The sequence below is a fragment of the Sciurus carolinensis genome, chromosome 13, assembly GCF_902686445.1.
Source record: "Sciurus carolinensis chromosome 13, mSciCar1.2, whole genome shotgun sequence".
In the NCBI taxonomy this organism is placed as follows: Eukaryota; Metazoa; Chordata; class Mammalia; order Rodentia; family Sciuridae; genus Sciurus; species Sciurus carolinensis.
Window position 1 is genome coordinate 26,378,867 of NC_062225.1, and position 27,579 is coordinate 26,406,445.

The window sequence follows — 27,579 nt, forward strand, 5'->3', positions numbered from 1 at the left end:
GAAGGGGCTTCCTCACCTGGACTTGCTGGGGACAGGTTCTGGTCATATAACCTAGTCATATAACCTGTAGACCATGCTCCAAACCATACAACCTCCCACATCCATTGTCTTGAGGATTCTCAGCATCATATTCTTTTTCTAGTCTTTTTTCTTGTTCACTAGATGTCTGCCTATGCCAAGCCCCAGGAGGACAGAAACATCACTTTTTGAAAAAAAAAATTTTAAGTAATTTCAGACATATAGAAAGGTGACAGGATAAGTTTGAAGAATACTATTCCTTCAGATTCCCCAACTGTTATTATCCTACATTTGCCATTTGTTTGATCAGTTTCTCTCTATATATACATATTGCTATGGACTGAAATGTATTACCCGCAGAATTCAGTGTTGAAACCTTATCCTTATAGTGTGACTATAAGTGGAGATAGAGCCTCAAAACAATAATTAAGTTAAAATGAGGGCATTAGGGTAGCCTCTAATACAGTCTGACTGGTGTCCTTTTAAGAAGAGGAAGTTTATATATATATATAGCAAATATATTTATTTAATTAATTTTGGGTACTAGGAGTTGAATTCAGAGGTACTTTATCTCTGAACCATATCCCCAGCTCTTTTTATTTTTTATTTTGAGGCAGGGTCTCACTTAGTTGCTGAGGCTGGCCTTAAACTTGCAATCTTCCTGTCTCAGCCTCCTGAGCACCTGGGATTATAGGTGTGCACACTGCACCTGGTGTATATATTTAAATACACACACACAAATGTATGGAGAGGGAGAGGTGAGGGAGAAAGAGAAGGAGCACCCTAGCAAACATACATATGCATATACCCTTATTTTTAACACATATCCTTATTTTTTCCGGATCTTTTGAAAGTAAGTGGTCCCTTTATCTCTAAAGGCAAGTAGTGTGCATTCTCCTACATGCCACAATATGATTAGCTAGATCAGGAAATTCACAATGTTATGATACTAGTAACTAACTATAGACCTTATTCACATTTTGCCAATTGTCCTATAATGTCATTATAGCAAAAGAGAAAAAAAAAAAGAAGAGAAACAAAAATATTAGAGGGTCCAGAATCCAATCCAGAATCATTTGCATTTAGCTGTCATAACTCCTTTATCTAGAACATTTCCTCATTCTTTGTTTTTCATGGTCTAGACAATTTTGGAGAGTATAGGTAACTTAGCTTGTAGAGTGTCTCTCAATTTGAGCTTGTCTGATAGTTCCTCATGATTCGATTAAAACCTTATAGCATATTCCAAACTTTCAGGAATGTGTTTTTTTCCCTACATTTAGGAATATGTTTTTGTTTTGGTACCAGAGATTGAACCAGGGGCACTTAACCACTGAGCTATATCCCTAACCCTTTTTATTTTTTATATTTGACACGAGCTCACTAAGTTGCTTAGGGTTTCCCTAAGTTGCTGAGGCTGGCTTTGAACTTTCCATCCTCCTGCCTCAGCCTCTGGAGTTGCTGGGATTACAGGCGTGTGCCACCATGCATGTTTTTGTTCTTGGACAGTTTTTACATTGCATGTCTGTGATCTCTCTTCTCAATGTAAAAATGAGAAATCTGTAACACTTTATAGGAGACTTATAGGTTTTCCTAAATCACTGCATTTAATTTTCAGGCTTGTTTAAAGCTATGAAGTGATATGTCCTTCTCAGTGCATCATATTAAGAAGCTCATAAGGTGTTTGTTTCATGACTGGTGATGTTAAATTTGATCACTTAGTTTTTGTTATTAATAAGTATTTTGCTGGAGAGAAAATTTGAGACTTGCAAAAGTGCTGTCAGATAAAATACAGGAAAGCCAGTTGAATTTTTGTTCCAGAAAAATAATATGCCTTAAAAAATACAAATGTGACCTTCTCAAATTATTTATCTAAAATTCTAATTTAATTGCACGTCTACTATTTTTATTTGCTACATCTGGCGAACCTATATGTAAGTATCTTGTTCCTCATCCAACTTTTCATCCAGTTGTTTTGACATTCATTGATCATTCTGCATCAGTTTTTACTATGACTTTGCCAAGTGGTGATTTTCTACTCCATCTACATTTCTTCGTTGATATTCTATCTGCCTTTTTATCCACCTTTTTCGGTGCCTTTACGGCGCCTGGCACACGGTAGGCCTTCAGACATTTGTTCAATGAATGAATGAACTCTAGTTCCTGTCGGCCGGGCTTGTGTGACTATAGCTGCGTCAGGCAGGGGCTTGACTTCCTTAGCCAATCAGGCCGTGCTACTGAGACTTACTAGCCTTCTAGAGCCTGGTTGCTGGCTCTTCTTGCTCCAATCGTAGGCCGGGCTCTATCCTGCATCGCTTACGTTTAATGAAGACAACCGATTGGCTCTCTCGGTTCCAGCAGGCCCAAAAGACAGCCGGCAGAGTGGGGAAGTGACCAATGGGTGTCGGCGGGGGGCGGGGCCTACCACGGAGTGGAGGTATAACCGGGAGGCCCGCGCGCGCGTTTCTCTCCCGGCACGGGCACCGGCGCTGGCGATGGCTGCAACTTCCCTCCTGTCCGCGTTGGTCACCCGGCTGCTCCGGCCCGCGCAAAGCTGCTACTTCCTCCATCATTCCTTCCACCTGGCCGCAGTTCGGTAAGTGGATCGGGGAGCCCGGCAGCGCGGAAAGCCGGGGGAAACCGAGAACAGGGGCCGCCTGGGTTCCGGCGGAGTGCTGAGGGACGTCTTTCAATCATCGCCCTGGCGGCGGTGGCCGCCTAGAGAGGTGTGGCGGGGCGACGTGGCACCGAGTGCTGCAGTAACCGACAGTTTGGAGTGAAGGCTCAGGAGACTCTGGGGTGCCCTATTTACATGGGAACATAAGGACGTTACCGGCTAGAACCCGCCGACGCTGGCTGTGATGCTGAGAGTTGTCTTGGGAAACCAGAGACCCTTTGGCGAGCGCCGGGAAGGGTTCCGAAAGAGCTGCCTTCTGCGAGCGGACCCTTCCTAAGACCCTAGCGGCGGCTGGGGTTGGTGCAGTCTGATGAAATCCCCGAGCCGGCTTGCTAGAGGGGTACCCGCTCTTCGCTCCTCCTCCGCGAGGTGGGTGTGGCTCGCGCTGCGCTTTTAGCTGCGGCTTTGCTGAGGTGAATGAATGTACTGTGGTCCTCCGGGCTTTGACTGCAGTCCACCCCACGAAGTGGCCCATTCCAACCGGGGTAACTTGAGATGATAAATACCCGGGAGGTTGCCAGGGGCTGGGGGAAGAAAGAGGGGAGTGGGGAGTTATTGTTTCATGGATAGTTTCAGTTTTATAAGATGAGTTTTGGAAATGAATAGAGGTGATGTTTGCACTTGTATTAAATGTGAATGTAATATCATCTGAACTGTAAGCTTAAAAGTGGTCATGATGGCAAATTTTATATGTGCATCTTAGCACAATAAAAAAAATTAGTGAAAAAAAAAATACTAGGAAGAAGACAGGGAAAGCTCTGGTTGCATTTCCTTAGGGGAGTAATTTGTTTTTCTTGATCTTTTTGAACCTCAAAAATCCCATTCTAAACCTAGGTTGAAGAGTCTTTTGGAGGACTGTAATTTCTCTTGCCACATCTGTGCACCCTTTCCTGTCAGTCTTTAGATCGTTTGCAGCTAGAGTCCTGTACCCTTAAAAGCAGCATTTATTTTATTTTATTTTTTCCCCAGCATACACTGGACACTCTGCTAGGTTGTGCAGAGTTAGCGGGGATAAAAACTGTTCTTTCATTAGTGGAACTGTCAAGGATTAGGATAGGTGTGTAGTCTCCACTTGGTGTAAAAATGCTATTAAAGACATTTCCAAGGCACTGCTTGTTGCAGCTCAAGATGCAGAATATGTGTAGTATGAGTGAGGGTTTTGTTGTTGTTGTTGTTGTTGTTTTAAAATTTTTTTTAGTTGTTGATGGACCTTTATTTATATGTGGTTCTGAGAATTGAACCCAGTGCCTCATACATGCTAGGCAAGCAAGCGCTCTACTACTGAACCACAACCCCAGCCCATGAGTGTGTTTTTGAAGGAGAAGTTGGAAAGGACAGTCAAGACTTCTTGGTCTGATTTTGACCAGCCTTTCGGTCTCATCTTTCATTACTGTCTGTTCTCTTCCCTCCTCCTAAGTGCTGGCCACAGTTGCCTGTGGATCAGAGCTTTCATAAGATTTAATGGTATTTATAAAGATCTTCTAATTCATTACCTAAAGAACTAGACCAGTTTGCTTACACACAGGTGACAAATGCTCTCATTTTACTGCTTGCCTTTCTGAATGTACTTGTAGGCTCCACATTTTTTAAGGCAATGTGTGTGCTCTGTACTGCACATTTGTTATTAACAGAGACCATGTTTTGCTGTTTGAGGGTTTCAGGAACACAAACCCCAGGGTTAGATAGAGTACTAGATAGATAGTAGCCTAGGAGATAGTGGAGGAGAGGGGTAAATGGACTTTGAGGCAGAAGTCTGCATTTGAATCTCGTTTTTACTATCCTCAGTGTCCTCTTCTGTGCAAGAGGGTTATTATAATGGCCCCAAGGTAACTGAGAGTAATGTATGTAGCAAAAGACCCACTATTAAATAGATGTTAGTTCCATTCCCTTTTGTATCTTTCTTCACTCATTACTGGTTCTATTAGTAAGTAGATAACAGAACTCTTCCCAAAATAAGTTGGTTTTGAGTTGTAAAATGCCCCAATGGTTGATTTTTCAATGGAAAATGACTAAGCCATTGGGTTAAAGGGAAACTGAAGATGATGCTGACTTGAATTTTAATTTCAAATTTACTGGAACAGACCTCTTGACTTTTTTCTATTCATTGTTTGAATGGAAAATTTTTCTAAACACATTTGCAAAAGCACTTAAATGTATGTTAGCTAAAAGAATTATAATGTTTGGATTTCTTATGGGACTGGGCTTATTCTCCCTATTTCCCTGTTTATTTGAGGTTAGCAATGACTTATCTGCTACTGAGCAAAAGAGATGATAGGGTTAGTTAATGTGTTTCGCATTTTTGCAGAGTTGTGAGAAGCAGAGGAGGGCTAAAATGTGGTTATATTATGAAAGATCTTCATTACATTGTGGCTTTGTTTTTAGTTCATGTTGCTCTTCTGACAATTTTTTTTTTTTTTTTTTTTTTTTTTTTAAGCAAATTGGCATAATACCCAGAACTGCCTTTGGAAGCAAAGATTGGGGCTTGGAACATTGGCTTCTCCCAGAACCCTGTGTCCTTAACTTTAGTATATCATTTTTAGTCCAAGTGAGCTGCTACCATTTTTCCTAAGTTAATTGCTTTTCAAAGAAATTTATTATGAAGGGCAAGCTAAGTGCCTCTCACTGAGTATATGTGTGTGCATGTGTGTGTGTATGTAATTGCTCATGACTATGTAAAAATATATCCATTATATATTAAGGATATATGTGTATATACAACCAAGAGAAGAACATAAGAAATTAATGTTATTGATCACATATACCTGACATTTTACATATATTACTTCATTCAGTAATATGACTATCTTAAACTCTTTTTAAGTACTATTTGATTTTGTAGCATTCCAGGGTTGGGAATGTATTTTGGGTCAAGGAAGGGCATTCCAGGTACTAATATAGTTCAGGAGTGTTACTGGGGTATTTGTATCAGCAAAGCTCTATTAGTAGTTCTCTTCAACTCTAAATGACTTATGAATATTAACAATGGTTTAATTCCTCAATAAACCATGGGTATAAATTAAATGCTATTATATATTTTGTACCATACTAGTATTACATAAAATCTGGGTAAAAGTACTTGGTTTGCTAAGTATTATGAGATCTTAATACCTCACAAGATAGAATATAAATAATATAAATTTTTTGTATTACATATAAGACATTGAGATTTGGTTTAGAGTAGGTATTTATTCACAATGCAAATAAAATGCAGACATTAAAAGATTAGAGATTTGGAATTGTCTGAACTAGCAGTGACCTTGAGAATTAATCCTATCTGATGTCCAATACTTGAGTGCTGTATTCCTGAGAATTAAAACATGTATTATAAGGGGAAATGGATATTTCATTGGTCTTAAGATTGGAGCAGTGCTCATATGACAGTGAGGACAGAAGTCTAAAGGGAAAGACTTGTTTTCATGGCTTTTTTTTTTTTTTTTTTTTTGCTTAAGGACAAGATTCTTTTCTTTAAGTAATGGCACTTTACTGTAAAGATGTGTGTGGAAATAAGAAAACTAGGACTCAGGGCTGTGGTTGTAGCTCAGTGGTAAAGCACTTGCCTAGCATGTGTGAGGCACTGGGTTTGATCCTTAGCACCACGTAAAAGTAAATAAATAAAGGTATAAAAAATACAATAACATTTAAAAAAAAAAGGAAACTAGAACTCTCCACATTTGGGCTTCATAGAGTTCAGGAGGAGCTGCATAACCCATTCTTATTGGGAAGAGACAGTCTTGTAAGAGGTCTGAACATAGTTTTAGAAATTGGAGTTGCCCTACTGCTAGTGGAATTTTTTTTTTGATTTATTTTTAGTACTAGGAATTGAATCCAGGTGTGCTTTACCACTGAGCTGCATCCCCAGTCCTTTTTCATTTGTGAGATAAGGTCTTGGCTAAATTGCTGAAGCTGACTTTGACCTTGCTATCCTGCCTCAGCCTCCTGAGTGGCCACCATGCCCAACTCAAGCAGTTTTCTGATTCTTTGCCCTAATTGACTTTCATTGATATGACTGCTATTCTCTTATCTCTGCTTCTTCGTCAATCTTCAGCTGTTTCCATCCTCAATAGGTCCTCTGTGGTTATAGTCTGAAGTCTCTAGGGGAGGAGTTCTTGCTGGTCCAGTTAACTGCTACTGCTCCTGTTGAGCTAAGCTATTACACTAACTGGACTGCTGGTCAACCTAGGAATTGTCACCCTGGGTGTCAGATACTCACCGATGGTTTGTCAGCTGTGGATGAGCTGTGGGGTCCGGGGGTAGAATATTTTGCCACCTATGAGGAGGAACCTCCCCCTCTTTCCCACAGGGGCTATGGGCAGTGGTAGGCATTGTGAGGTTTGACCTGGCCAGCATTGTGTTTATTGGTGTAATTACATCACTTAATTTATATATAGTCAGCCTTTTGTATCTGTGGGTTTAACCAACTGCAGATGGAAAGTATTTGGGGAAAGATGCACGTACAGACCTTTTTTTCTTGGCTTTATTCCCTAAACAATACTGTGTAACACTATATAGATTTGCATTGTATTAGGTATTATAAATAATCTAGAGATGATTTAAAGTATAGGGGAGACGGACATAGTGGCACACACGTAATCTCAGTGATTTAGGAAGCTGAGACAGGAAGATTGCAAGTTAAAGTCCACCCTGGGCAGCTCAGAGAGACCCTGTCTCAAAAAATTAAAAAGGCTGGGAATGTAGCTTAGTGGTGAAGAGTCCCCGCTTCCATCTCCAGTACTACCTCCCCCGCCCACCGCAAAAAAAAAGTATAGGGGTGGATGTGCGTAGATTGTATGCAAATGTACCATTTTATATAAGGGACTTGAGTGTCCATGGGTAGAAAAGGGAACCTCGAATCAATTCCTTACAGATACCAAGGGAGAACTCTTTATAAAAGCATGATAAAAAATTAAAAGGCAATAGAATAATTGGGAAATAATATGAGACATGACCTGTTATTAACAGCACTGGCAAAACACGAACTTGGTCAGTCACTTAAACTCCCAGAGCTTCAGATTAACCATTTCATTTAACTTTATCCCCCTAAACATGTAGCTGGACACATGTTCACCTCTTGAATCCCTCAGATTAGGCACCAGGCATTTTAATCCAAGCTTTAGGGTTTAATAACAACTTTTTGTAGTTGGAGCTTTACTTTTATAGAAATCTAAGCTATTTGGTTTTGTGACTCTGTTACCTTCTGCAGAAATGAAGCTGTTGTCATTTCTGGAAGGAAACTGGCCCAGCAGATCAAGCAGGAAGTACAGCAGGAGGTAGAAGAGTGGGTAGCCTCCGGCAACAAGCGGCCACATCTGAGCGTGATTCTGATTGGTGAGAATCCTGCAAGTCACTCCTATGTCCTCAACAAAACCAGGGCCGCTGCAGATGTGGGTATGTATTGCTGTCAGACCCCTCTGTCTTTCAGTTGAAGTTTTTCTGAGGCAGATGCCATTGTAATTTATGATTCCTTTTTCTGATTAGAAAATTCAAGGCTGGGGATATAGCTCAGTTGGTAGAGTGCTCGCCTCGCAAGCACAAGCCCCTGGGTTCAATCCCCAGCACCACAAAAAAAAAGAAAGAAAATTCAAGCAGAGGAGGCTCATATGATTGAACCGTGTCCAAAACATTGCAAAGAAATTAGGTCCAATTTACTGTGGCAGCTTATCGACTGGAATAGGAAGAACCTGATTGGCATTTTTGGTGTCCTGGAATACAAGCTAAATTCTGTTCTTGGCCTTAACATTTAACAGGTGATCTTGAACATGTTTTATATTTGCTTTTCTTGAGCAATAAAAAGGGTCCCTATCTTAGGTGTAGCAGTTTAGAGCAATAGGGTAACGGAGAAAGATTGAGCAGTAAGACCATAAGACACCTTAGTGATGTGGTTGAACAGTCACAGATTTGAAGGAAATGACTCTGACTTCTGGGAAATAGCTTTTGAATTCTTTACTGATTGGTTCCAAAGCTAATCATGCAGTTAGAAGTGATTTGTGGGGCTGGGGATATAGCTCAGTTGGTAGAGTGCTTGCCTTGCATGCATAAGGCCCTGGGTTCAATCCCCAGCACCGCCAAAAAAAAAAAAAAAAAAAGTTAAAAAGAAAAATCATGTTACAAACAAACAAAAAAGTGATTTGGGTCTGGTTGGTAGGAGGTTTGTAAGGTCTCAGTACCACAGATTACTGCATAACTGCAGAAGAGGCGGTGGGCTCGGATACACCTGTGCCAATGCTCTTCTGGGTCAGTGGTCTGAGCACCAGGGTCCCTTCCTTTCTGGCCTTCTAGTATGGCTGGGTGGAGTTATTAGCCTCTGAGCCCTTGGTGAACTCTATTTATGGGCACTGAAAATTGAGACCTCCTGCCCTTTTAGCTGAAAACCTTTAGAAACCTCTAGAAAATCGTAAGCTATGACATTTTTTTATACAGGGGATTGAACCCAGGGGCACTTTATCACTGAGCTACATCTCCAGTCCTATCTATTTATTTATTCATTTGAGACAGGACCTCACTAAGCTGCTAAGGCTGGCTTCAAACTTGCAATCCTCCTGCCTCAGCTCCCAAGTCACTGAGATTACAGGTTTACACCACCACACATGGCTACAAACTATTAAAGACATTGGGAGGTGGAATGGACTTTGGAAAGAGAATGATTGACTGTGCCACAAGCTAGCTTTTTTTTTTTTTTTTTTTTTTGTACCGGGGATTGAACCCAGAGGCGCACTTTACCACTGAGTTATATCCCCAGCTCTTTTTTATTTTTTATTTAGAGATGGTCTCACTAAAGTTGCTTAGGGCCTTGCTAAATTGCTGAGGCTGGCTTTGAACTGGGGATCCTCCTGCCTCAGCGTCCCAGGCTGCTGGGATTACAGGCATTTGTCAATGCTCCCAGCACCAACTAGCTTTTTAATCTGTCTGCTTTAGTCTCCTGATTTCTAAAATGAGATTAATGAAGATTACACAGAATATTGTATGAAAGCGTTGAGGTAGTCTTCTCTAGCCTATATATATGTGAAGTTAAACTTTTTAGGTTCCTTGAGAGCCAGTTTAGTTTTTCAGCTGCCAGGGTGGGTGCAATGATTAAAAACCCCTGTGGTAGCAGAGCATGGCTGGCAACATAGCTGTGCTCACTAAGTAACTCAATATTTCTTTAACTTCATCATTTTCTTACAATAGGAATCAACAGTGAGACAATTGTGAAACCAGCTTCAATTTCAGAGGAAGAACTATTGAATTTAATCAATAAATTAAATAATGATGAAAATGTAGACGGTCTGCTTGTTCAGCTCCCTCTCCCAGGTGAGTTTTGGTCTCTAGTTATAATGGTGTCTAAGCCCTGGAGAGGCTTGGCTGCTTTGTACTTCTGGCCCTTTATGTGGATTTGACTTAAAGGTCAGGTAAAAAGATTGAATATTTTATTAATGGGACAGACCTACTCAGAATACTGATCGCTGCTTGTCTTGATATTGAAACCTTTGTACAAACCACAGTGAAGGGAAGCAAAGAGAAAGAAAGGATGTTGACTTCTATACTGGCATTTGACATCTGTGAAGATGAAGTGCATCAGGGAGGCAAGTCAGAAGGGGGTTGGATTTGCATAACAAATCAGATAAGACAGAGTCAAGCACCCCTAACTACAGAATAGTGATTTAAGGCCTCAGCTTTGGTTTCTTTTACAGAGCACATCGATGAGAGAAAGATCTGCAATGCTGTTTCTCCAGACAAGGACGTTGATGGCTTTCATGTAATTAATGTAGGACGAATGTGTTTGGACCAGTATTCCATGTTACCTGCTACCCCATGGGGTGTGTGGGAAATAATTAAGCGAACTGGTAGGTATATCCTAGAATCTTATGTCTTGTTAGAATTATCAAGGAAGTAAGGGCAAAGCATTGTCAATTTTTGGATTCAGGATGCTCAACTGATAAAGTTATGAAAAATGTAAATATAAAGTTATACAAACATAGACTTTCTATACATATATTCCAAAATCTGAAAATCTGTGAAATCTGAAACACTTCTGGTCCCAAGTATTTCAGATAAGGAACATTCAACCTGTACTTGCAAATGGCAAAAATTTCTACAGTTCCAAAGAGTGGAACCCTAGCCCATATCTTCTGTTCCTACTCTGGTGGGCTACCTATTCTAATACTTGTCTGTGACTATTTTGGGACTTTAATTCAGAAACCTCAGGAAAGGAACTTGAGATTTAGTAGTGGTGGTAGTTCATATTCTTATATTTTGTAGTTTACAGGACACATTCGCCTGTTTTCTTTTTTCTTCTTCTTCTTCTTTTTTTTTTTTTTTTTTTTGGTACTGAGCCACATCCCCAGCCCTTATAATTTTTTATTTTGAGATAGAGTCTCACTGAGTTGCTGATGCTGGCCTCAAACTTGGCAATTCTCCTGCCTCAGCCTCCCAAGTCACTGAATAACAGGCATGTGCCATTGCATCCTGTTTTCTTTTAGCCCTTTCTATGTGTGGCAAGTATTAACTCTGACTGATAAGGCAATAAGCTTAGTGACTTCCTTCACTATTAAAATTGAATTCATGTCCCAGGTCATCTGAATTTTTTTTTTTTTCCACAATTTAGAAGGCTGACACTACTTTTAATGCAAAAATATATTTTTTTCATAGGTATTCCAACCCTAGGGAAGAATGTGGTTGTGGCTGGAAGATCAAAAAATGTTGGAATGCCCATTGCAATGTTACTACACACAGATGGGGCTCATGAAAGACCTGGAGGTAAGGAGACTGCTTTCAGAGCAGTGCCCTCTTCTCCTTTTTTCTGAGAACCTTGAGAGGCCATTGGAAATACGTTTGTTTAATTCTGTTAACATTTACTTAGCGAATAATCTTTGTGTAGAACTACTCAGTATCATCAAGGAGTTTCAATTCATTTATTATGGAATTAACTTTAGAAATCAATTTGAGTTTTGAGTAAAGCATGTTTGTAGGCAATTAGAAATTTTCAGTTGTGGCTTTGATGGTTGGAGCTAAGAAGCAGTTCTGATTTGAAGTTAATATAGTGTTCTGGGTTGTTTGGTAGAAAAAATATCTCAGACTACTGCAGAGAGTTGATTTGATATGACTGCCATGTGACATGTCAAGTTGTGTTATTTCATCTAAGAAAAAGCCTCATAAATCAGTTACCACATGAAATTGTTGCAATAATGACTTTATATGTTTATATCAGAAATAGTAACAAAACTATATTTTCAGCTATGTTTTGGCGTACTTTAAAACAACCCAGCTGGGTGTGGTGGCATATGACTGGTAATCACAGTTACTCAGGAGGCTGAGGCAGGAGGGCCACATGTTCCAAGCTGGCCTCTGCAACTTAGCAAGGTCCTAAGCAACTTAATGAGCCCCTGTCTCAAATAAAAGGGCTGGGGATGTGGCTCAGTGGTTAAGTGCCCTGGGTTCAATCCCCAGTACTAAATAAATCAATGAATAAATAAATAAATAACAACTTCAATCCTAGTGATATTTTGCTTAGACAAGATAAAATTCTTGGAAGGCTGTGAAATAGAACAAGGAACAAAGTTAATTAAGTATGATTCCAAAGGGTAGGGCCAAGACCAATAGGTAAAAGCTACATTGAGTATTAACTTTAAAAAGCAAATGAAAATTAGATGTCCAATACGGCACAGACATTAAGTCAGTGATTTTTCAGAGGTGAGTTTCTACAATGACTTGATTAGTTGAGACCTAACCAGCTTTTTTTTTTTTTTTAACAACACAATTAACAAGCTTAATGAATATTTATGTTAACCAGCTTTGATTCAATAATTAAATTTTTTTCTTCATAGGTGATGCCACCGTTACAATATCTCATCGATATACTCCCAAGGAACAATTGAAGAAGCATACAATTCTTGCAGATATTGTCATATCTGCTGCAGGTAGGAAATTAAGAGAGAGGGCTGGAAGGACTTCTCTTCAGAAGAGTGAGGTTGTACCTCATCTCCTAGGATCCACCTGCCTTGCTACCATTCATCTTTCCCCTCATAATAATTCTTTGAGTTGCCTTCAAAGATGAGGGTGGAGTTATGGTTGGAATACTGGTTTTTGGCACTCCATTATAGACTGGATAGGAGAAAGTTATTCCTAAGACCTAAAAATAGTTCCATTTACTATATGAAGTTTAAGTGGCTCCTTGGTTCTTTAACAAGTTTTTATAAAAGGTGTTAATTAGCTCTTTTTAAAAAAAAATTTTTTTAGATGTTGATGGCCCTTTATTATTTATGGTGCTTAGAATCGAACCCATGCTAGGCAAGCACTATACCCCTGAGCTACAAGTCCAGCTCCTAGTTACCTCTTTTAAGTCTCTAGAAATTGAAAGGCAAGAATCTGACAGGTTAGATCTTCTTTTCAGTACTAAGTTGATCATTCCTATCTCCATTGCCAGGCATTCCAAATCTGATCACAGCAGATATGATCAAGGAAGGAGCAGCAGTCATTGATGTGGGAATAAACAGAATTCAGGATCCTGTAACTGCTAAACCCAAGTTGGTTGGAGATGTAGACTTTGAAGGTAAATGATGTAATTTTAAAAATGCATAAAATCAACTAATACTACCTTTAATGGATATTTAGGACAGACCACTTTTTTTTTTTTTTTTTTTTTTTTAGTTTTTTAAAAATTTTGATTTGATAGACCACTTTTTATTTAACTTTTGAACTTGTCTTACTCTCATAATGCTGTTTAAAACGCTTTCATAAGAACTGAAAGAAGCGGGTGCAGTGGTGCACACCTGTAATCCTATCAACTCAGGAGGCTGAAACAGGAGGAATGAGAGTTCAAAGTCAGCCTCGATAAAAGCGAGGTGCTAAGCAACTCAGTGAGACCCTATCTCTAAATAAAAAATACAAAGTAGGGCTGGGGTTGTGATTCAGTGGTCAAGTACCCATGAGTTCAATTCCTGGTACCCTCCCCCCCCCAAAAAAAAAAAGAACTGAAAGAAATCTTTTAAAAATGAAAGCCATTCTAGGTTATTTTAGATACTTGTGTTGTGAAATCATGGAGTATGAGCTAGGCATGGTGGCACATGCCTATACTCTCAGTGGCTCTGGAGGCTCAGGCAGGAGGATCCTAAGTTCAAAGCCAGCCTCAGCAACTTAGCAAGGCCCTGAGCCAACTCAAAAAGATCCTGTTGCTAAATAAAATATGTATTTAATAAAAGGGCTAGAGATGTGGCTCAGTGGTTACATGCCCCTGTTCAATCCCTGGTACCAAAAAAAAAAAAAAAAAAAAAATGGGAGTATAGCTGGAAAACTATAAGTTATTAGATGTACAAAATTACTTTGGTACTTTGGGTAAATTATTCTCAAGATGTAAAAAATGTTGTGGGTGAATATTGAGGTAATGCTTATTCTTAGAGTTATACCTTCCATACAGTTAACCTACTAAGATGTTTCTTTTTAAATTTATTTAACATGGAAAAGTATAACCATAAAACTACATGTTATTAGATGTACAGGTATTTATTGAGTAACTGCATATTATGTGCATGTTATTTCACTAATGTGTTCAAAAGCGTTTACTCTTGAATAATGTAGCTGTGATTTTCTTTTAATGAGTTTGAGGCTAATGAAGGTGCTTATGTTTATTGTTGCTTTTTTTTTTTTTTTGGTATGCTTCTTTCATAATGTTAAAGTATATATGTGTCCTTTGCCGCAACTGAAGCAGCCTGTCTTGTTTCCATGTAGGAGTCAGGAAGAAAGCCAGTTATATCACTCCTGTCCCTGGGGGTGTTGGTCCCATGACAGTGGCAATGCTAATGAAGAATACTATTATTGCTGCAAAAAAAGTGCTGAGGCCTGAAGAGCGGGAAGTGCTGAAGTCTAAAGAACTTGGAGTAGCCACCAATTAACTGTTGTGTCTACTGTGCCATGAACAGCACTTCAAGCCAGTCCATGAAGCAGGCCACGAGAAATGCAATATTTTTAATTTATTCTACTGAAATGGTTTAAAATGATGCTTTGTATTTATTGAAAGCTGAAATGGGTGGGTTTTGTGCACACATGGCTCTGCAGTGCCTCACCAGGGAACACTCCAATGTCATGCTGGATCCTGTGATCTAGCCAAGAGAAGCCATTAACCTAGTGATTAACATGGGATACCTTGTCACATCAAGAATGGATGCTTAACTTTGTCAAGCCACTTCGGTTAAAACTTTGCCTTTTCTAGGATTGCATTTCCCAAGTGCTTTTCCAATAAGAGTTGATACTCATTTTAGGTTCCAGGCCTTTTGAGTTCAACTGGTTAAACCAAAGGAAAAAAAAAAAAAAAATGTTAGAGAGAAAAAAATTAGGGGAAAGAAAGAAATGGTAATAGAGTGGAGAAAAAAAAATCACCATAATTTTTATACATATTGCTCAATAACCAAATCTATCTGAAGAGAACTGAATTGGCTGGAACAAAGAAAAACATTACTAGCTCTTTTTTTTTTTTTTTTTTTGGCTTAGTTGTTAGGGAAATGTTTTGGGTTGTTCCATTTGCTGTCACCCTCACTTTGCATACCTTAGCCTTCAGTGAGTTTTCCCCCTTGTGCATTTTCTAGGATTGAAAGGCTTGTTTTATAAATTATTTGTGTGTATTGTCATATTTGACTATATCCTTTTTGCTAAATCCATTTTGCTACATTTTTAAACTTTATTATTCAGTTTTTGTATTGCTAGTGGGTATCTGCATGGTTTATTTGATATGTCTTGAAACCTATTTTTGAAAACCAAAACTTGGGCTTGATAATCATCGGGCAGCTGGTGTAAGTATGCAACTTTTCCACCAAAGAATTGTCACAGCTGCCTTCTTTTCTGTCATCTTTCCTGAAAGATTTTAAAGAGCTTGAGTTAATATTGAATTTAGACTTTCTGATGAAAGGGGTTCTTTTTTTTGTGTGTGTGTGTGTGTGTATGTGTGTGCATTTTTTTAAAGGTTTTTTTTGTTGTTGTTGTTGGTTTTTTTAAATAAAACACATTTATCTGGTGTGGAATGTTTCTGAAATACTGTCTTCCTACCACTGTCTTAGTTGTAACCTAACCAGAGTGAATTTTTCTCATTGAATATGATCTAGTTATTTCTATATTGGGTAACACCCAACCTCTAAACTTAAACAAATTGGTTTAAAGAACTATGAAGAAACCAGCCTAGTCCTTAATCCCAACAGGTAGTGCCAAACCAAGAACTTAATCTGTAAGATTCCTTTAAGTGGTTCTGAGTGTTTTCTAAACCAGGCATTCAGTTTACACATTGCTACAGAGGATTTTCTCCTTGCTGTTCTCAATACACACATAGTAAGTTTATTTCTCCATTGCCATCCCTACCCACCCTGTGTGTATGTGTGTGTGTGTGTGTGTGTGTGTGTGTGTGTGTGCACGCATGTGTATGCACGTGTGTTTAAATTATAAGTTTGACTCGGGAAGGTGTGGTGCACATCCCGACACTGAGATAGGTTCCTGGGTATGCTGAATCACAGCTGTGTATCTGTGCTTTCTTGCAAGTAGCTCCTGCTGTAGGCAGCCTGAAGCCGGAAGGGAGAGAACTCTCTGGAGTTGACTTGCTTCTTCCTTGTTCCTCTGCTGACTTGCTTTATTTTTTTTTGCTAGTTTGATGGAGATTTTGTACGTGAGGTATAGCTTAAGTCTATTAAGTCTATTGCCTGCTAACTTACTGAAATTATTAAACATGGAGTCAGATGAGCAGGCAGGATTAAGTTTTATTGAATTTTAGTTACATTAAAAGTGGAAAAAATTACTGCATGGAGAAATAACATGTCAACCTGTTAAAGACTATTAAAATTAAAATGCTCATGTATATACAAAATATAAAGGATATATAAGGTAAAAATTGCATGGATCAATTTACAACAAAAAGCTAACATCATACTTTTCCAGCTTGTTTTATTAATCAAGCACATTTACTCCTGAACCCATAACATTTCTACAATTTAATGGGGACAGTGCTATTTCAAATCAGCCAGGCTTTAAAACTTAAATGTTAAGGGTAGATTGTTAGCTCTCCCAGGATTGAAGATAAAGATAAGATGAAGATATCCCAGATGAAGATAAAGACTTTGTACTTAAACAGGATGGTTCTGGATTAGTGAACAGCTAAATAATTTTGCTATCAGGTAGAAGTTTAGAGCTTTACTTCTTGGCAGTATTACTTGGAAGGGAGCTCTGAGGTTAAATTTAATGAACATTTATTGAGAATTTTTTATGAACCAGGCACTATACTAGGCCCAGGACTACAGTGGCAACTACCTGTTCTGGTACTCAAGATGTTAAATAACTAGTGTCATTTGTCTTAAAAAGTGAATAAAAAGTACATGCATTTGTAAACTTGAGTAAATGTAGTAACTAGCCAAAATTATTTATTCAAGATTCAAATTCATAGTTGTTTTGGAGAAAGAAAATGTCAGATGCATGTGGTTATCCAGCAATAGCAGGTATTACATAACGGTGCTCACTCATTAAATGTGTATTGAACATAAACGGTCTTTTTAAGTTTAATGGGAAAAGGGTTGCTTCGTTAATAACTGATGTTAATCTACCCAAATTGCTTCTAACCATTCCTCTGAAGAACTAGTTTGCCTAACATTACAAATTTATAATCTTCCAAAATGTTAGCTGCCTAACATGTAATGTTCATGTAAATGGAAATTTGACTTTGGGAATCAGTCATTGAAAAATTGCAGGAAGAGCCTATCCAAATGCATAAAGAAATTGGAATCCAAGTGTGGAAAAACAATAATTTTAAAGGATCATTTTGTTGCTCTCATGTGATTTGAGATTTCACTTTAATAATGACTATTTCATTTTTAAAAACTTTACTCTGATGCATTGGTTCCTTCATTAATAGATTTTTGGAACTGGATTTTCAATCCAGGAAAGCCCCAGTCACATTTAGAGAGCAAGGGCCATAATGCAGCTTCAAACTTAGCTGAATGAGATGGAGAGAAAAAGTAGGACCTTTCCAGCATTTCTCGATATGCAACTTTGCAAAACAAATATTCCAGCTTTGGCCTATTGATGTAAGAGTTATTTTAAACCATCTAGATTTCAATCGAACCTTTAAAATTTTTAATCGATACTTGTTTTAAATATAAATTAACCATTGCCCATTTATCTTAGTTATGGTTTTAAGGAGACAAGCATTTTTTTTTCATTTCAAAAGAAATGTTATTTTCTATGCTGAACTTTGTTTTCAAATAAGGTACAATGTTTACATTTAGATATTTTAATAACTACAAAGGGTTGGGGAGAGCTTTGCATCTAAGTAGGACTTTGCACTGAAAGATGGCCAGTTTTCTATCGGGCAGAAGGACCTCCTCCGGTAAATAAGGAGACAGGCACAGAGAAGTTAAGACTCAGAACTAAACCAGGTCCTTGCCTGGGAGAAGCTGCATCATCTTAGAGGGTGGTCTCACCATGGGCCTCTCTTCCATATTCATCTATGTCTGTGAAGTCATAATCAGACTCCATCTCTATCTTCACCTGTGGCACCATGAAGACTGGGCTCCTTGGGTAGCTGAAAGCAGGTGAAGCTGGACAGGAGATTTTGAAGTGTAAGGTGATGCTGAACAAGAAAGGAGAAGGGAAGAATGATTACCTAATTTGGGGTGTTTTGAACCCTATTCTCCAGAGCAGGGCTCTAATGCAAGCATTTCTGTCTTTGCTTATGAATTCTTAACACACCATGGGAACAAAGCATCCTACCTGCTGGGCTTTTAGCCACAGCCTTTGAACTGGTCTAACTTTTTTCATTTTCATTCTTCAAATTGCTACCAAGTCAAACTTTCTAAATCACAAATTTGACTGGTTCCCCATTATTCAAAGAATAGAATCCAAGCTCTTTGGCATGATAAGACAGGGCCACCTATGCTTGAACTCCTGCCTACTTTCCTAGTTTGAGTGCCACTCTGACCCTTAACTGGTCTTGCCCTGTATGTTTTCAAGTGATGCTTCAGGCTTGTTCCCATTGTCTGAAATCCCCTGTTCTCCTTTGCTCTGTCTCATACTGTACATCTGGCAGGATCCTATTTATCTGTGCTAGATTCACCTGATAAAGCTAATTACCTTCCTTTGATCACTGGCCTTCTCTCCTGTGTACCCATTCTTGTTCTTGCACATGGTGCTCCCCATCTGTTTATATATGCTTCTATATCCCCAGGGATCAAGTATCATGCCTGGCAGACCTTTGATGCTTAATCTGTATTAAACTAGGTAATGTTGCTAAGCATTTTCTTACTGAAGCAAAATCCTGCTATTTAGTGATCTTTGCTACCATCTATTTTCATTGATTTGGTAAAGCACCATTATGGTTGGGAAGAACCATCTATAGTAACCAATTTTTTTTTTTTTTTTAATTTACATTTCTGACCTTGTACCATAGCTCTGCATAATTTAACAGGTTTTTTGAAATGCCCTTTCCTGGTCCAAATTCTCCACAGTCTAAAATTGGGGCAATTAAGAGATTTTATTTAGTGTAGGCTATTTTTAAAAAGATAAATCAGGACAGACATTGTTATTCTGTGACTATACATACATAAATATTAGTGTCAATAAGGGCATAGGAGCCCAGACTGGAGTCATGGGATATGAGGAACATAATTTGATATGTGACACTTCTGAGATGTATAGTGTCCTTGAGCCTGTAGCTCAGAGGGTTGAACTGGTGATAAGTATCCCCATCTTGGCATTGTAAAACAGTTTTGCCTCATAATTCAGGAGATCCTGAATATGTTTCCTGAAAAACTCTTGAGTGAGTGCCATCTAAGGCTGGAGATTTACCTGCCTCTATAATTGGGATAGTCTGTACACTTACTAATTGGATCTAGTACAGAGCAACTCCTTGTGCATATTAGTGGATACATTAGGGGTAGCACTGGCCCTGCCAATTTCCCAAGTAATAACAGGAAATGACTTCTTTGCCTCTGGATTCTTTCTCATTTTGGGGCCCCCTGTGTAATCATCAAACAGTCCCACTTTTCCCACGGGTAATTCCTCATCAAGAAAGCCATGGAATCACATTGCTGGCATGGAGACTCCTGGCATCTAGGTCTTGAATCCTTTCTTGACTGTTTGTATCTTCATTTTGTATTGAATTTTTTCCTTAATACCCATTCTGACCAGTGACTATGAACCCTGCTGTTATGTGATCCTACAGAGTATTAGAGTACCTAGTGTTTTGATCCTTAGAGTGAACTTATCCTGGCTTTTATTAACAAATACTTAAGCTGTCTAACTTTCTTCTATGTTGTTTTATTTTTTCAATATTTACTTTCATTATTCTACATAATATTTGAAATTTCCTTCTCTAAAGTTGTGTATCCTATCAGCACATGAAGGATGCTTATCACTGTGTTGTTGATGTCAGTAAGAAGACACATTGTTACTTGACCCCCAATAATCAGGTTGGTCAGCCTTTGTCTCTCTCTACTAAAACATCAGCTGGACTGGGAAATCTTAGTCCCCCAATCTTGGACCATTGCTTAGTCTCTTAGCTAACATCCAAGGAATCTACCTAACAGCCCTTACCTTCGATCAAGTTCTGAGCCGCTGAAAGAAGAATCAGAGTGAATAACTCCAACTGGAAGATCTTTTTCCTGGAAGAGAAAGTCAGATGTGAAGCAGGTTTGAGAACATCCTATTTCTCCAGTGCTCCCCCACCTTTCCTCCCGTTTTCTATTCTGTAATCCTGTGGCCAACAGTATAAAAGAGGAATACTGGGGCCTCACAGAGATGGGTGGCTCTGGATCAATTAATCCTTCATAGAGAGGGCTCTGAGCCAGATGAGAAGGGAGTGAGGCATGGGGAGGCCTAGGGAGTAGAGAAGGAAGGATGAGGGAAGTCAACAAAAGAGTGGGCAGGAGAGTGAGGAATGCAAAAAGACCTTGAGGTGCTAGGATGGAGAGCGGCCCTGGAGGTTGCTGACAGGAGTCCCTGGTGACCCACCCCTAGTCTCTGTCTTTAAGGACAGTGATAAGCCCTATCTTAGGAGCACCAGGTCAGTACTTGGATCAGGATCTTGGTGTGGTCTTGATGACAGGACTGCCCATCAGTTGGGAGGGATGAGAGGCAGTGACAGAATCTTGCAGGGTCTTTGTAAGCAATGCCTGATGAGAAGCCTCTCTTTCAGCACATGGAGGATGCTTGTGCTTCATACAGAACCGCAGCCCAACCCCCAGGGCCTTCAGTTCTGACTGGTTGCCCAGATGCCTACCTATTTCTCTAAAGGGGACACTCAGCTCTGATACGAGCTTGCAATCATTTCAACAATGACTGGAAAACATGTGCAGCTCAATGGGTCAGGTTTGGACTGATGTGGTCTGAAACAATGCAGGAAAGGGCAGCAGAGGAAGGGCAGGAAAGAGAGGGGTTTGCCTAAACTAAAGTGAAGGAGGAGACTTCAGGGTGTGCTTTGGGGTTTTCACCTGGTTGGAGTCCCAACCCTCATGGCCCAGGTCTCTTTAACCTCTGCCTAGCACAGGAGTCCTCTGGTATCTAAAATGATTAGATCCCTGAGTTACGGATGGAAGCTCCTTAGGAAAATAGATGAAGGATTAGTAGTGAGTAAGAAGGGACAGACACCATGTGTTTTACTTACTGGCAATGCAGTGGATACCGTTTTGGGGATCTGATTGGACACTTTCCATGGGAATCTTTATAACTGAGGGAGGGAGGAACTGGGGCTGGAGAAAAACAGTGGGAAAAGCCGATAAACACCAACACAACCACTGTGTCTCTCTTGCCAAGATGGAAAATGCATACATCCACAATGTGCAAACTACCATTCCTTCACATCCAGACTAAACGGGGTGCCGCAAATGCTCTGGGATCCACTAAGGAAAAATGGGCACAGTCAGGCCTCCATTCTAGATGCCCAGTGGACAGGAAGGAACTCATCCAGGAATGTCACTCATCAGAACAGTTTCGTCATCATGCAACCAGTCATTTGGGACTGAACCTCACACTATCTGTGTTGCTCTAAAAACATGTAAAACCAATTTGTGAACAATTTTGTGAATCTCATTATTCCATTGAATGTATCATATAATACTGAGATGTTTTACCCCGAATGTTGGAATAGTTCCTGGCACGTGGGATCCACTCAAATATTTGTTGAATGAACCAATGAAAAAGATAAGTGTTTGTTTTTAAAAGACACCTGTACTCTGTTTCTTTTCAGACTCTATTTTTGAAATTTATCTGAAAAAAATGTGAATATATTATAAGGGGGCTGGGGTTGTGACTCAGAGGTAGAGCACCTGCCTAGCACATGTGAGGCACTGGGTTTGATCTTCAGCACCACATAAAAAAATAAATAAAAATTTATGAGACTTTCTCCTTCCTGGAAGAGGAAAGTAATTAAAGACCTGGGGAGTTTTGGCCAATCACAACCTTCAAAGGATAGCTTAATCACCAACCAGCGAACAAGTATTTGCCCAGAATGCCTTTCATTTGCAAAAGGTGAGATCCCAGGAAAACTGGACAAGGTGGATGAAGGGTTGTGAGTTCAGGTAAAATTGGGAGACTGGGAGCCAGGTCTCATGGCATTTCAGTATACGGAAAGCATGAGTTTGAAATGATTTCCTAATTCCCTCTTAGACATTTAACGTATGTCTTGGGTAAGTCACTTCCCTTTGGGGGGACAGTGTCACCATTCGTAATGAACACTTGAACATGACAATGTTTCTGCCTAATGTTCTGAGATTTGTTGTAACTTCTGGCTGGCTCCTTGTCTGTTGACTGAGTGTTTGGGGTGGGATGTGAAGGAAGCATGGGAGAGGAGAGGGATAGATGGGGGCAATCAGGTGGTCCCAGGCTTCTGGGAGAGGAAGCCATTCTTCTTCCAGTGAGGACACATACCTCTCCCCCAACTTTTGTTCCCAATACTGTAGAGGCAAGCCCAAGCCAAGCTTAGATCTAGTGCCTCCTGCCTGTCCCAGAGTCCAGTCTACTTAAAAGTCCCCATCAGACCTCTCCCCACAGGCCTGCTCCATTCTTTGGAGGTCACTCCTTATAAATGCCTTCCATTTTGGAACCATCTTCTGTGCCATTCTCTCAGGGACGTGTGCCACTATTGACAATGGCCCTGAAAACCGGAAATGGGAGTGAGCTTTGCTGGTCAACTGCTCCTGGGCAGGAAGGCTCCCTGGCTCTGGCCTGTCCTGAGGACATTTACAGGAACAGAGGAGCTCTCAGTAGCCCAGACCAAGGCCGAGTAGAAGACCCAGCTTATCTGGACTCATGGCAGGCACTTTGCAGTCACATGAAAAGCCACCCTCTCCCTGGCCCTGGTGGCAGCGGAGGAAGGATCTCTTGCCTCCCTGCTCCACCCAGGCCTGACGTCTTCCCCACCTCCTCATCGCTGTCCTCATGGGCCCCCTTCCTTCTCTTCTTCTTCTTGTCCGTCTCCTTTTTCTCCTTCTCTGGCAGGATGTTGTCGATCCAGGCCAGATCATGCTGAGAGAAGATGAAGTCCAGAAGCCTTCGAACAATGATGAGGCCCAGGATCTGCGTGGGATGAAGACAGAGAGGCTGAGGTTTTGTGGGAGTTCAGAGAAAACCATAGGCTGAAGTTTTTTCTTCCTCAGTCAGCTGAGTTCAGGTAGCTCTTGTGATCAGTCTTTGGAGCTATTCCCAAGTCCCCACAAGCCATGTTCACCTCCCCAGCTCCCTTGGTTCCTCGTTTGGCTTCTCAGGTGAGTGACTATGACTCCCTGTGACCGAGAAGGACAGAGCCTGTGACAGCTGAAGTGGGGAGCCAGGGCAGAGCCCGTGGCTGGAGAACCACAGTCCTTCTTTAATGGTTCTCACATTTGAGTGTGTTTTGGGGTCACCCTGAGGGCTTGTTAATACAACATTGCTGGGTGTCACCCCAAAGTTTCTGATTCAGCAAGTCTGGGGTACGGCCTGAGAATCTGTATCTCTAACAAGTTTCTCAGGTGATGTTAGTGCTGCTGGCCCAAGGGTCACACGTTGAGACCTACTGCCCCTCTACTCCCATTTATTTTCTTTTTTTAAAAATTTGTTCTTTTTAGATACACATGACAGTAGAGTGCATTCTGACATATTATACGCACATGGGATACAACGTTCTAATTAGGATCCCATTCTCATGGTTATACATAATATGGAGTTACCCTACATCACCCTTCATATATGAATGTAGGAAAGCTATGTCTGGTTAATTCTACTGTCTTTCCTACTCCCATCACTCCTCCCTTTCCTTCATTCCCCTTTGTCTAATTCAATGAATTTCTATTCTTCCCCTCCTCATCCTCCCTTGTTGTGTTAGCATCCACATATCAGAGAGAACATTCAGCCTTTGGTCTTTTGGGACTGGCTTATTTCACTTAGCATGATAGTCTCCAGTTCCATCCATTTACTGGCAAATGCTTTAAGTATTCTTCTTTATGGCTAAGTAATATTCCATCATGTATATGTACCACATTTTCTCTATTCATTCATCTGTTGAAGGGCACCTAGGTTGGTCCAATAACTTGACTACTGTGAATTGCTCTGCTCCCATTTCTAAGAACTGTCAATCTCTCCATTAACAAAAGGCAAATAAAATATAGTAAGTTATATGGAATTTTTAAAGAAAGTTTGATTCTGTTCAGAATGAACAAATTAAAGAGAGAAATAAGTGATCTTTTAATAAATTCAGTGGGTCCAGGATGGTCTGTTATATATATTATCATTTTACCACTGAAAACTGGCCATTAAATGAGGCCAGAGAGCAAACCCTTCAGCTGGTTTTAACACTGGTTCCTCACTGATACTACTTCTTGAGCATATAGAGCCTCAGGGGTCAGATAAACCTGGGTTTAAAAACTCCTGGAGGTGGTGAGGCACAGTGGTGTACACGTAATTGGGAGGCTGAGGCAGGAGATCCACAAGCTCAAGGCCAGCCTTGGCAAACTAGGGAGACCCAGTCTCAAAATAAAAAATTTAAAAAGGGTTGGGGATGTGACTCAGTAGTAGTGTATCCCTGGGTTCAATCCCCAGTACCACAAAGCAAAACCAAAAAACCAACAAACCACAACAATAAACTCTTGACTCTGAAAACAAATCAATGGTTGCTAGGGATAGGGGTGGGCAAAGGGCTGTCCACATGTGGGGCAGCAAGAAGGAATTTGGGGGTGGTGGAGCCATTCTGCATCAAGACGACGATGGTAGGATCACCATTCTGCACATTAGCTAAAACTACAGAACAGAATGAATTTCACTGTATTTAAAAACAAGCAGGAGGGCTGCAGATCTTGCTCTCCCTGTCCTGGGTTTGTCACTCCCTTGTGCCCCCTGAGCCTCATCATTCTCATTGTAAAATGGGGGTACCTAGTAATACTCCAGGGGCCGGGGTGGACTAAGCGGACAGCGCGCAGTACATGCCAATCATCACTATCATTATCCCTCCCTTCCTCATCTCTGAGGCCCAGGAGGACACTGTCAGGAGGGCCCATGTCCCCTTCCCAGGAGTGGTAGTTCTCAACCCTGGATGCATATTTATGCTCCCTGCAGACTTATTAAAAATACCAAAGCTGGGGGTTCCCCAAGACATTCTGATTTAATTGATTTTCATAGATTTCCAAAAGCAGCCAGAGTCAAGAACCCCTGACTAGAGATCTTCTAGGAGGGCTCATTTCAAGTTCCACCAGTGTCCTTGCTTTGGCTCCTAATCTAGGCCTGCAGGCACTCTAGGAGCATTAGCCCCCAAGCTTCAGTCCCCGCAGGGCCTGGGCGGCTTTCCTCTGGTGGAGTTATCTAGAGGGCCAGATGCAACATGGTTTTTGTTTGTTTTCACTGTTTTTTTTTTTTTTCTTTTTTTTTTTTTTTTTTTTTTTTTTTTTTTTTAGTACTAGGGATTGAACCCAGGGATGCTTAACCATGGAGCCACATTCCCAGCCCTTATTTATTTATTATTTTTGGTGTCAGGGTTTGAACCCACAGGTGCTTAATGGAGTCACACCCCCAGCCTTTTTAATATTTTATTTTGAGACAGGGTCTTGCTAAGTTGCTTAGGACCTTTCTAAATTGCTGAAGCTGGCTTTGAACTTGCAATCCTCCTGCCTCGGCCTCCCCAGCCACTGGGATTACAGGAATGTGCCACCGTGCCTGGCTGTTTTTACTTTTTACTCCAGGATAATTTCAAATTTCCATAAAATGTGAAAGAATAGTCAAAGAACTCCCAGCTCAAACTTTGGTCATTGGGTTTTGAAGTTCCTGCTCTCTGATTCTGTTCCCTCCCTGCATCACACACATACTATTTATCATTTTGAATTCATTAATTTTGCATGGTGAAAAGATTTATACTTAGTATGCATCTACTTGTGAGATTGGTTTGAGGTTTGGCAGTGGAGAACTCGGGTCTCAGGTTGAATGTGTCCAGCTTCTCCCATCCCACGTTTATTGGCCCTCCCCTAGCAGGAAAGTTGGGTAGGGACCTCAGCATGTGGGTTGTCACTGCAGGGTCCTCCCACCACACTGACAGTCTTTCCTCCACCCTTCTCTCCACCTCCCCGCAGCACACACCATCTGGCCTGGCCTCACAACTGGAAACTTGTTCTGAGCTGGCTTCCTCCACCCAAGGGAACCAAACCAAGCCATTGGGGAGAAAGTGAAGGGCTATGGAAGGGGAAGCACTGGCTGCACTGTTGGCCCTCCCAGCCACAGCTTGTCTAGATCAACCTGCCCAGCAGCAGAGAAGCCCACGCCCACCTTACCATGACAGGGAAGATGATGGCGGCCACAGTGGACTTGAGGATCCAGAGTACTGCCAGGCAGAGGACCTGCACCAGGGTGAAGAGGTGGATCCTGCGCAGGGGTACATGGCGAAGGAAGGCGTGGTCTGGCTGGTGCTTCGCTGGCATCAGGAAGAGCTTGCAACGTTCCCAGAACTGATAGGGATAGTGTGGCTCAGCAAGGCAGCCAGGCCATATTCCCCAACATCCTTGTGTAGGCCCACTGGGGCCTGGGGCTAGGGGAAGGGGTGACTTGGTAGGGTCTCAGAGAGGGGACTCTCATTCAGGCATTAAGTAAGATGCTCTGGAGGTGTCTAGGCAGATATATAATGGTGAAGGGAGGGAGGAGCCTGAGCCCTGGGTGAGGGGAATGGCCCTGGAGATGGCTGCAAAATGAACATGGTCCACTCAAGGAAAATGCAATTTAATGGACCCAAACTATCCAAGGCATCCTGGGATTTCATGGTAAATATAGAACAAAACAAAGCAAAATGCTTTCTTCTGTGGAGTTGTCTTAGGCAAGAGAGGAGAGAGGTATAATGAAGTGCTCTTTGGTGTTAGCTTGATCCAAGTTTTGAATTATGAGTTGCAGTCTCCCCATCTGTGAAATGGGGATCAGAGGACCTAATTACATAGATTAAATAACCTGTAAAGTGCCTCATACAGTTATTTTGCCTGGTACAGAATATTACTATTATTTGGGGTCTTGGTGATGTTAGGGAGTGCTGACTTCATGTCCTATCAGCCTGGGGAGGGGAGAGACTTACCTGGATGCCATTCAGGGAGGCCACGCCCATGTAGAGGAAGACTCCATACAGCACAGGCATGGGGATATACTGAAATGGGAGCAGAGGTTTGGATTGGACCTTTGCCTGGGGTGGGTCCTTGGTCTCTTTGTTCTGGACAAATGTGTCTGCCAACTATAGAGGCAGCCACAGAGGTGGATATCTGGAGGAACTGAAGGTGTCTGAGAGAAGGCCTGGAGCCAGAGTCGGGGTGCAGGTGGGAGATGAGACTCGGGGGGCACACTGCTCCCTTCTGCAGCTGGAGTGACCAGCTGCTCTCCTGGCTTGGCCCCTCTCCCTGCCCCATGGAAGCCCTGAGGTTTCACTGAAGACACTCCTAGAAAGTGGGAAAGTTCCACAG

At 41.0% G+C, this 27,579-nt stretch overlaps 2 protein-coding genes across 11 annotated transcripts in view; one reads left to right on the top strand and one right to left on the bottom strand.

The window, feature by feature from the left end:
* The first annotated feature begins 2,461 nt into the window (after positions 1-2,461).
* Positions 2,462-15,846, top strand: Mthfd2 (methylenetetrahydrofolate dehydrogenase (NADP+ dependent) 2, methenyltetrahydrofolate cyclohydrolase). Its single transcript, XM_047522787.1, has 8 exons — positions 2,462-2,611; positions 7,893-8,077; positions 9,857-9,979; positions 10,360-10,512; positions 11,318-11,425; positions 12,493-12,585; positions 13,092-13,217; positions 14,393-15,846. The coding sequence occupies exons 1-8, from the start codon at positions 2,511-2,513 to the stop codon at positions 14,554-14,556; spliced, it is 1,053 nt and encodes a 350-aa protein (XP_047378743.1). The 5' UTR covers positions 2,462-2,510; the 3' UTR covers positions 14,557-15,846.
* A 900-nt stretch (positions 15,847-16,746) lies between these two features.
* Slc4a5 (solute carrier family 4 member 5) overlaps positions 16,747-27,579 on the bottom strand; it is a 122,314-nt gene continuing 111,481 nt past the window's right edge. For 8 of the 10 annotated variants that reach the window (XM_047522232.1, XM_047522224.1, XM_047522228.1 and 5 more), the window contains 5 exons: positions 27,201-27,269; positions 26,416-26,589; positions 23,048-23,203; positions 20,225-20,292; positions 16,747-18,263 (listed from right to left, as the gene is read on the bottom strand). In XM_047522232.1, coding sequence (XP_047378188.1) covers positions 18,098-18,263; positions 20,225-20,292; positions 23,048-23,203; positions 26,416-26,589; positions 27,201-27,269 — 633 coding nt within the window. In that variant the 3' untranslated portion in view covers positions 16,747-18,097. Of the gene's footprint in view, positions 18,264-20,224; positions 20,293-21,293; positions 21,379-23,047; positions 23,204-26,415; positions 26,590-27,200; positions 27,270-27,579 lie in introns of all 10 variants that reach the window. The other 2 variants (XM_047522227.1, XM_047522230.1) reach the window with 1 other exon arrangement.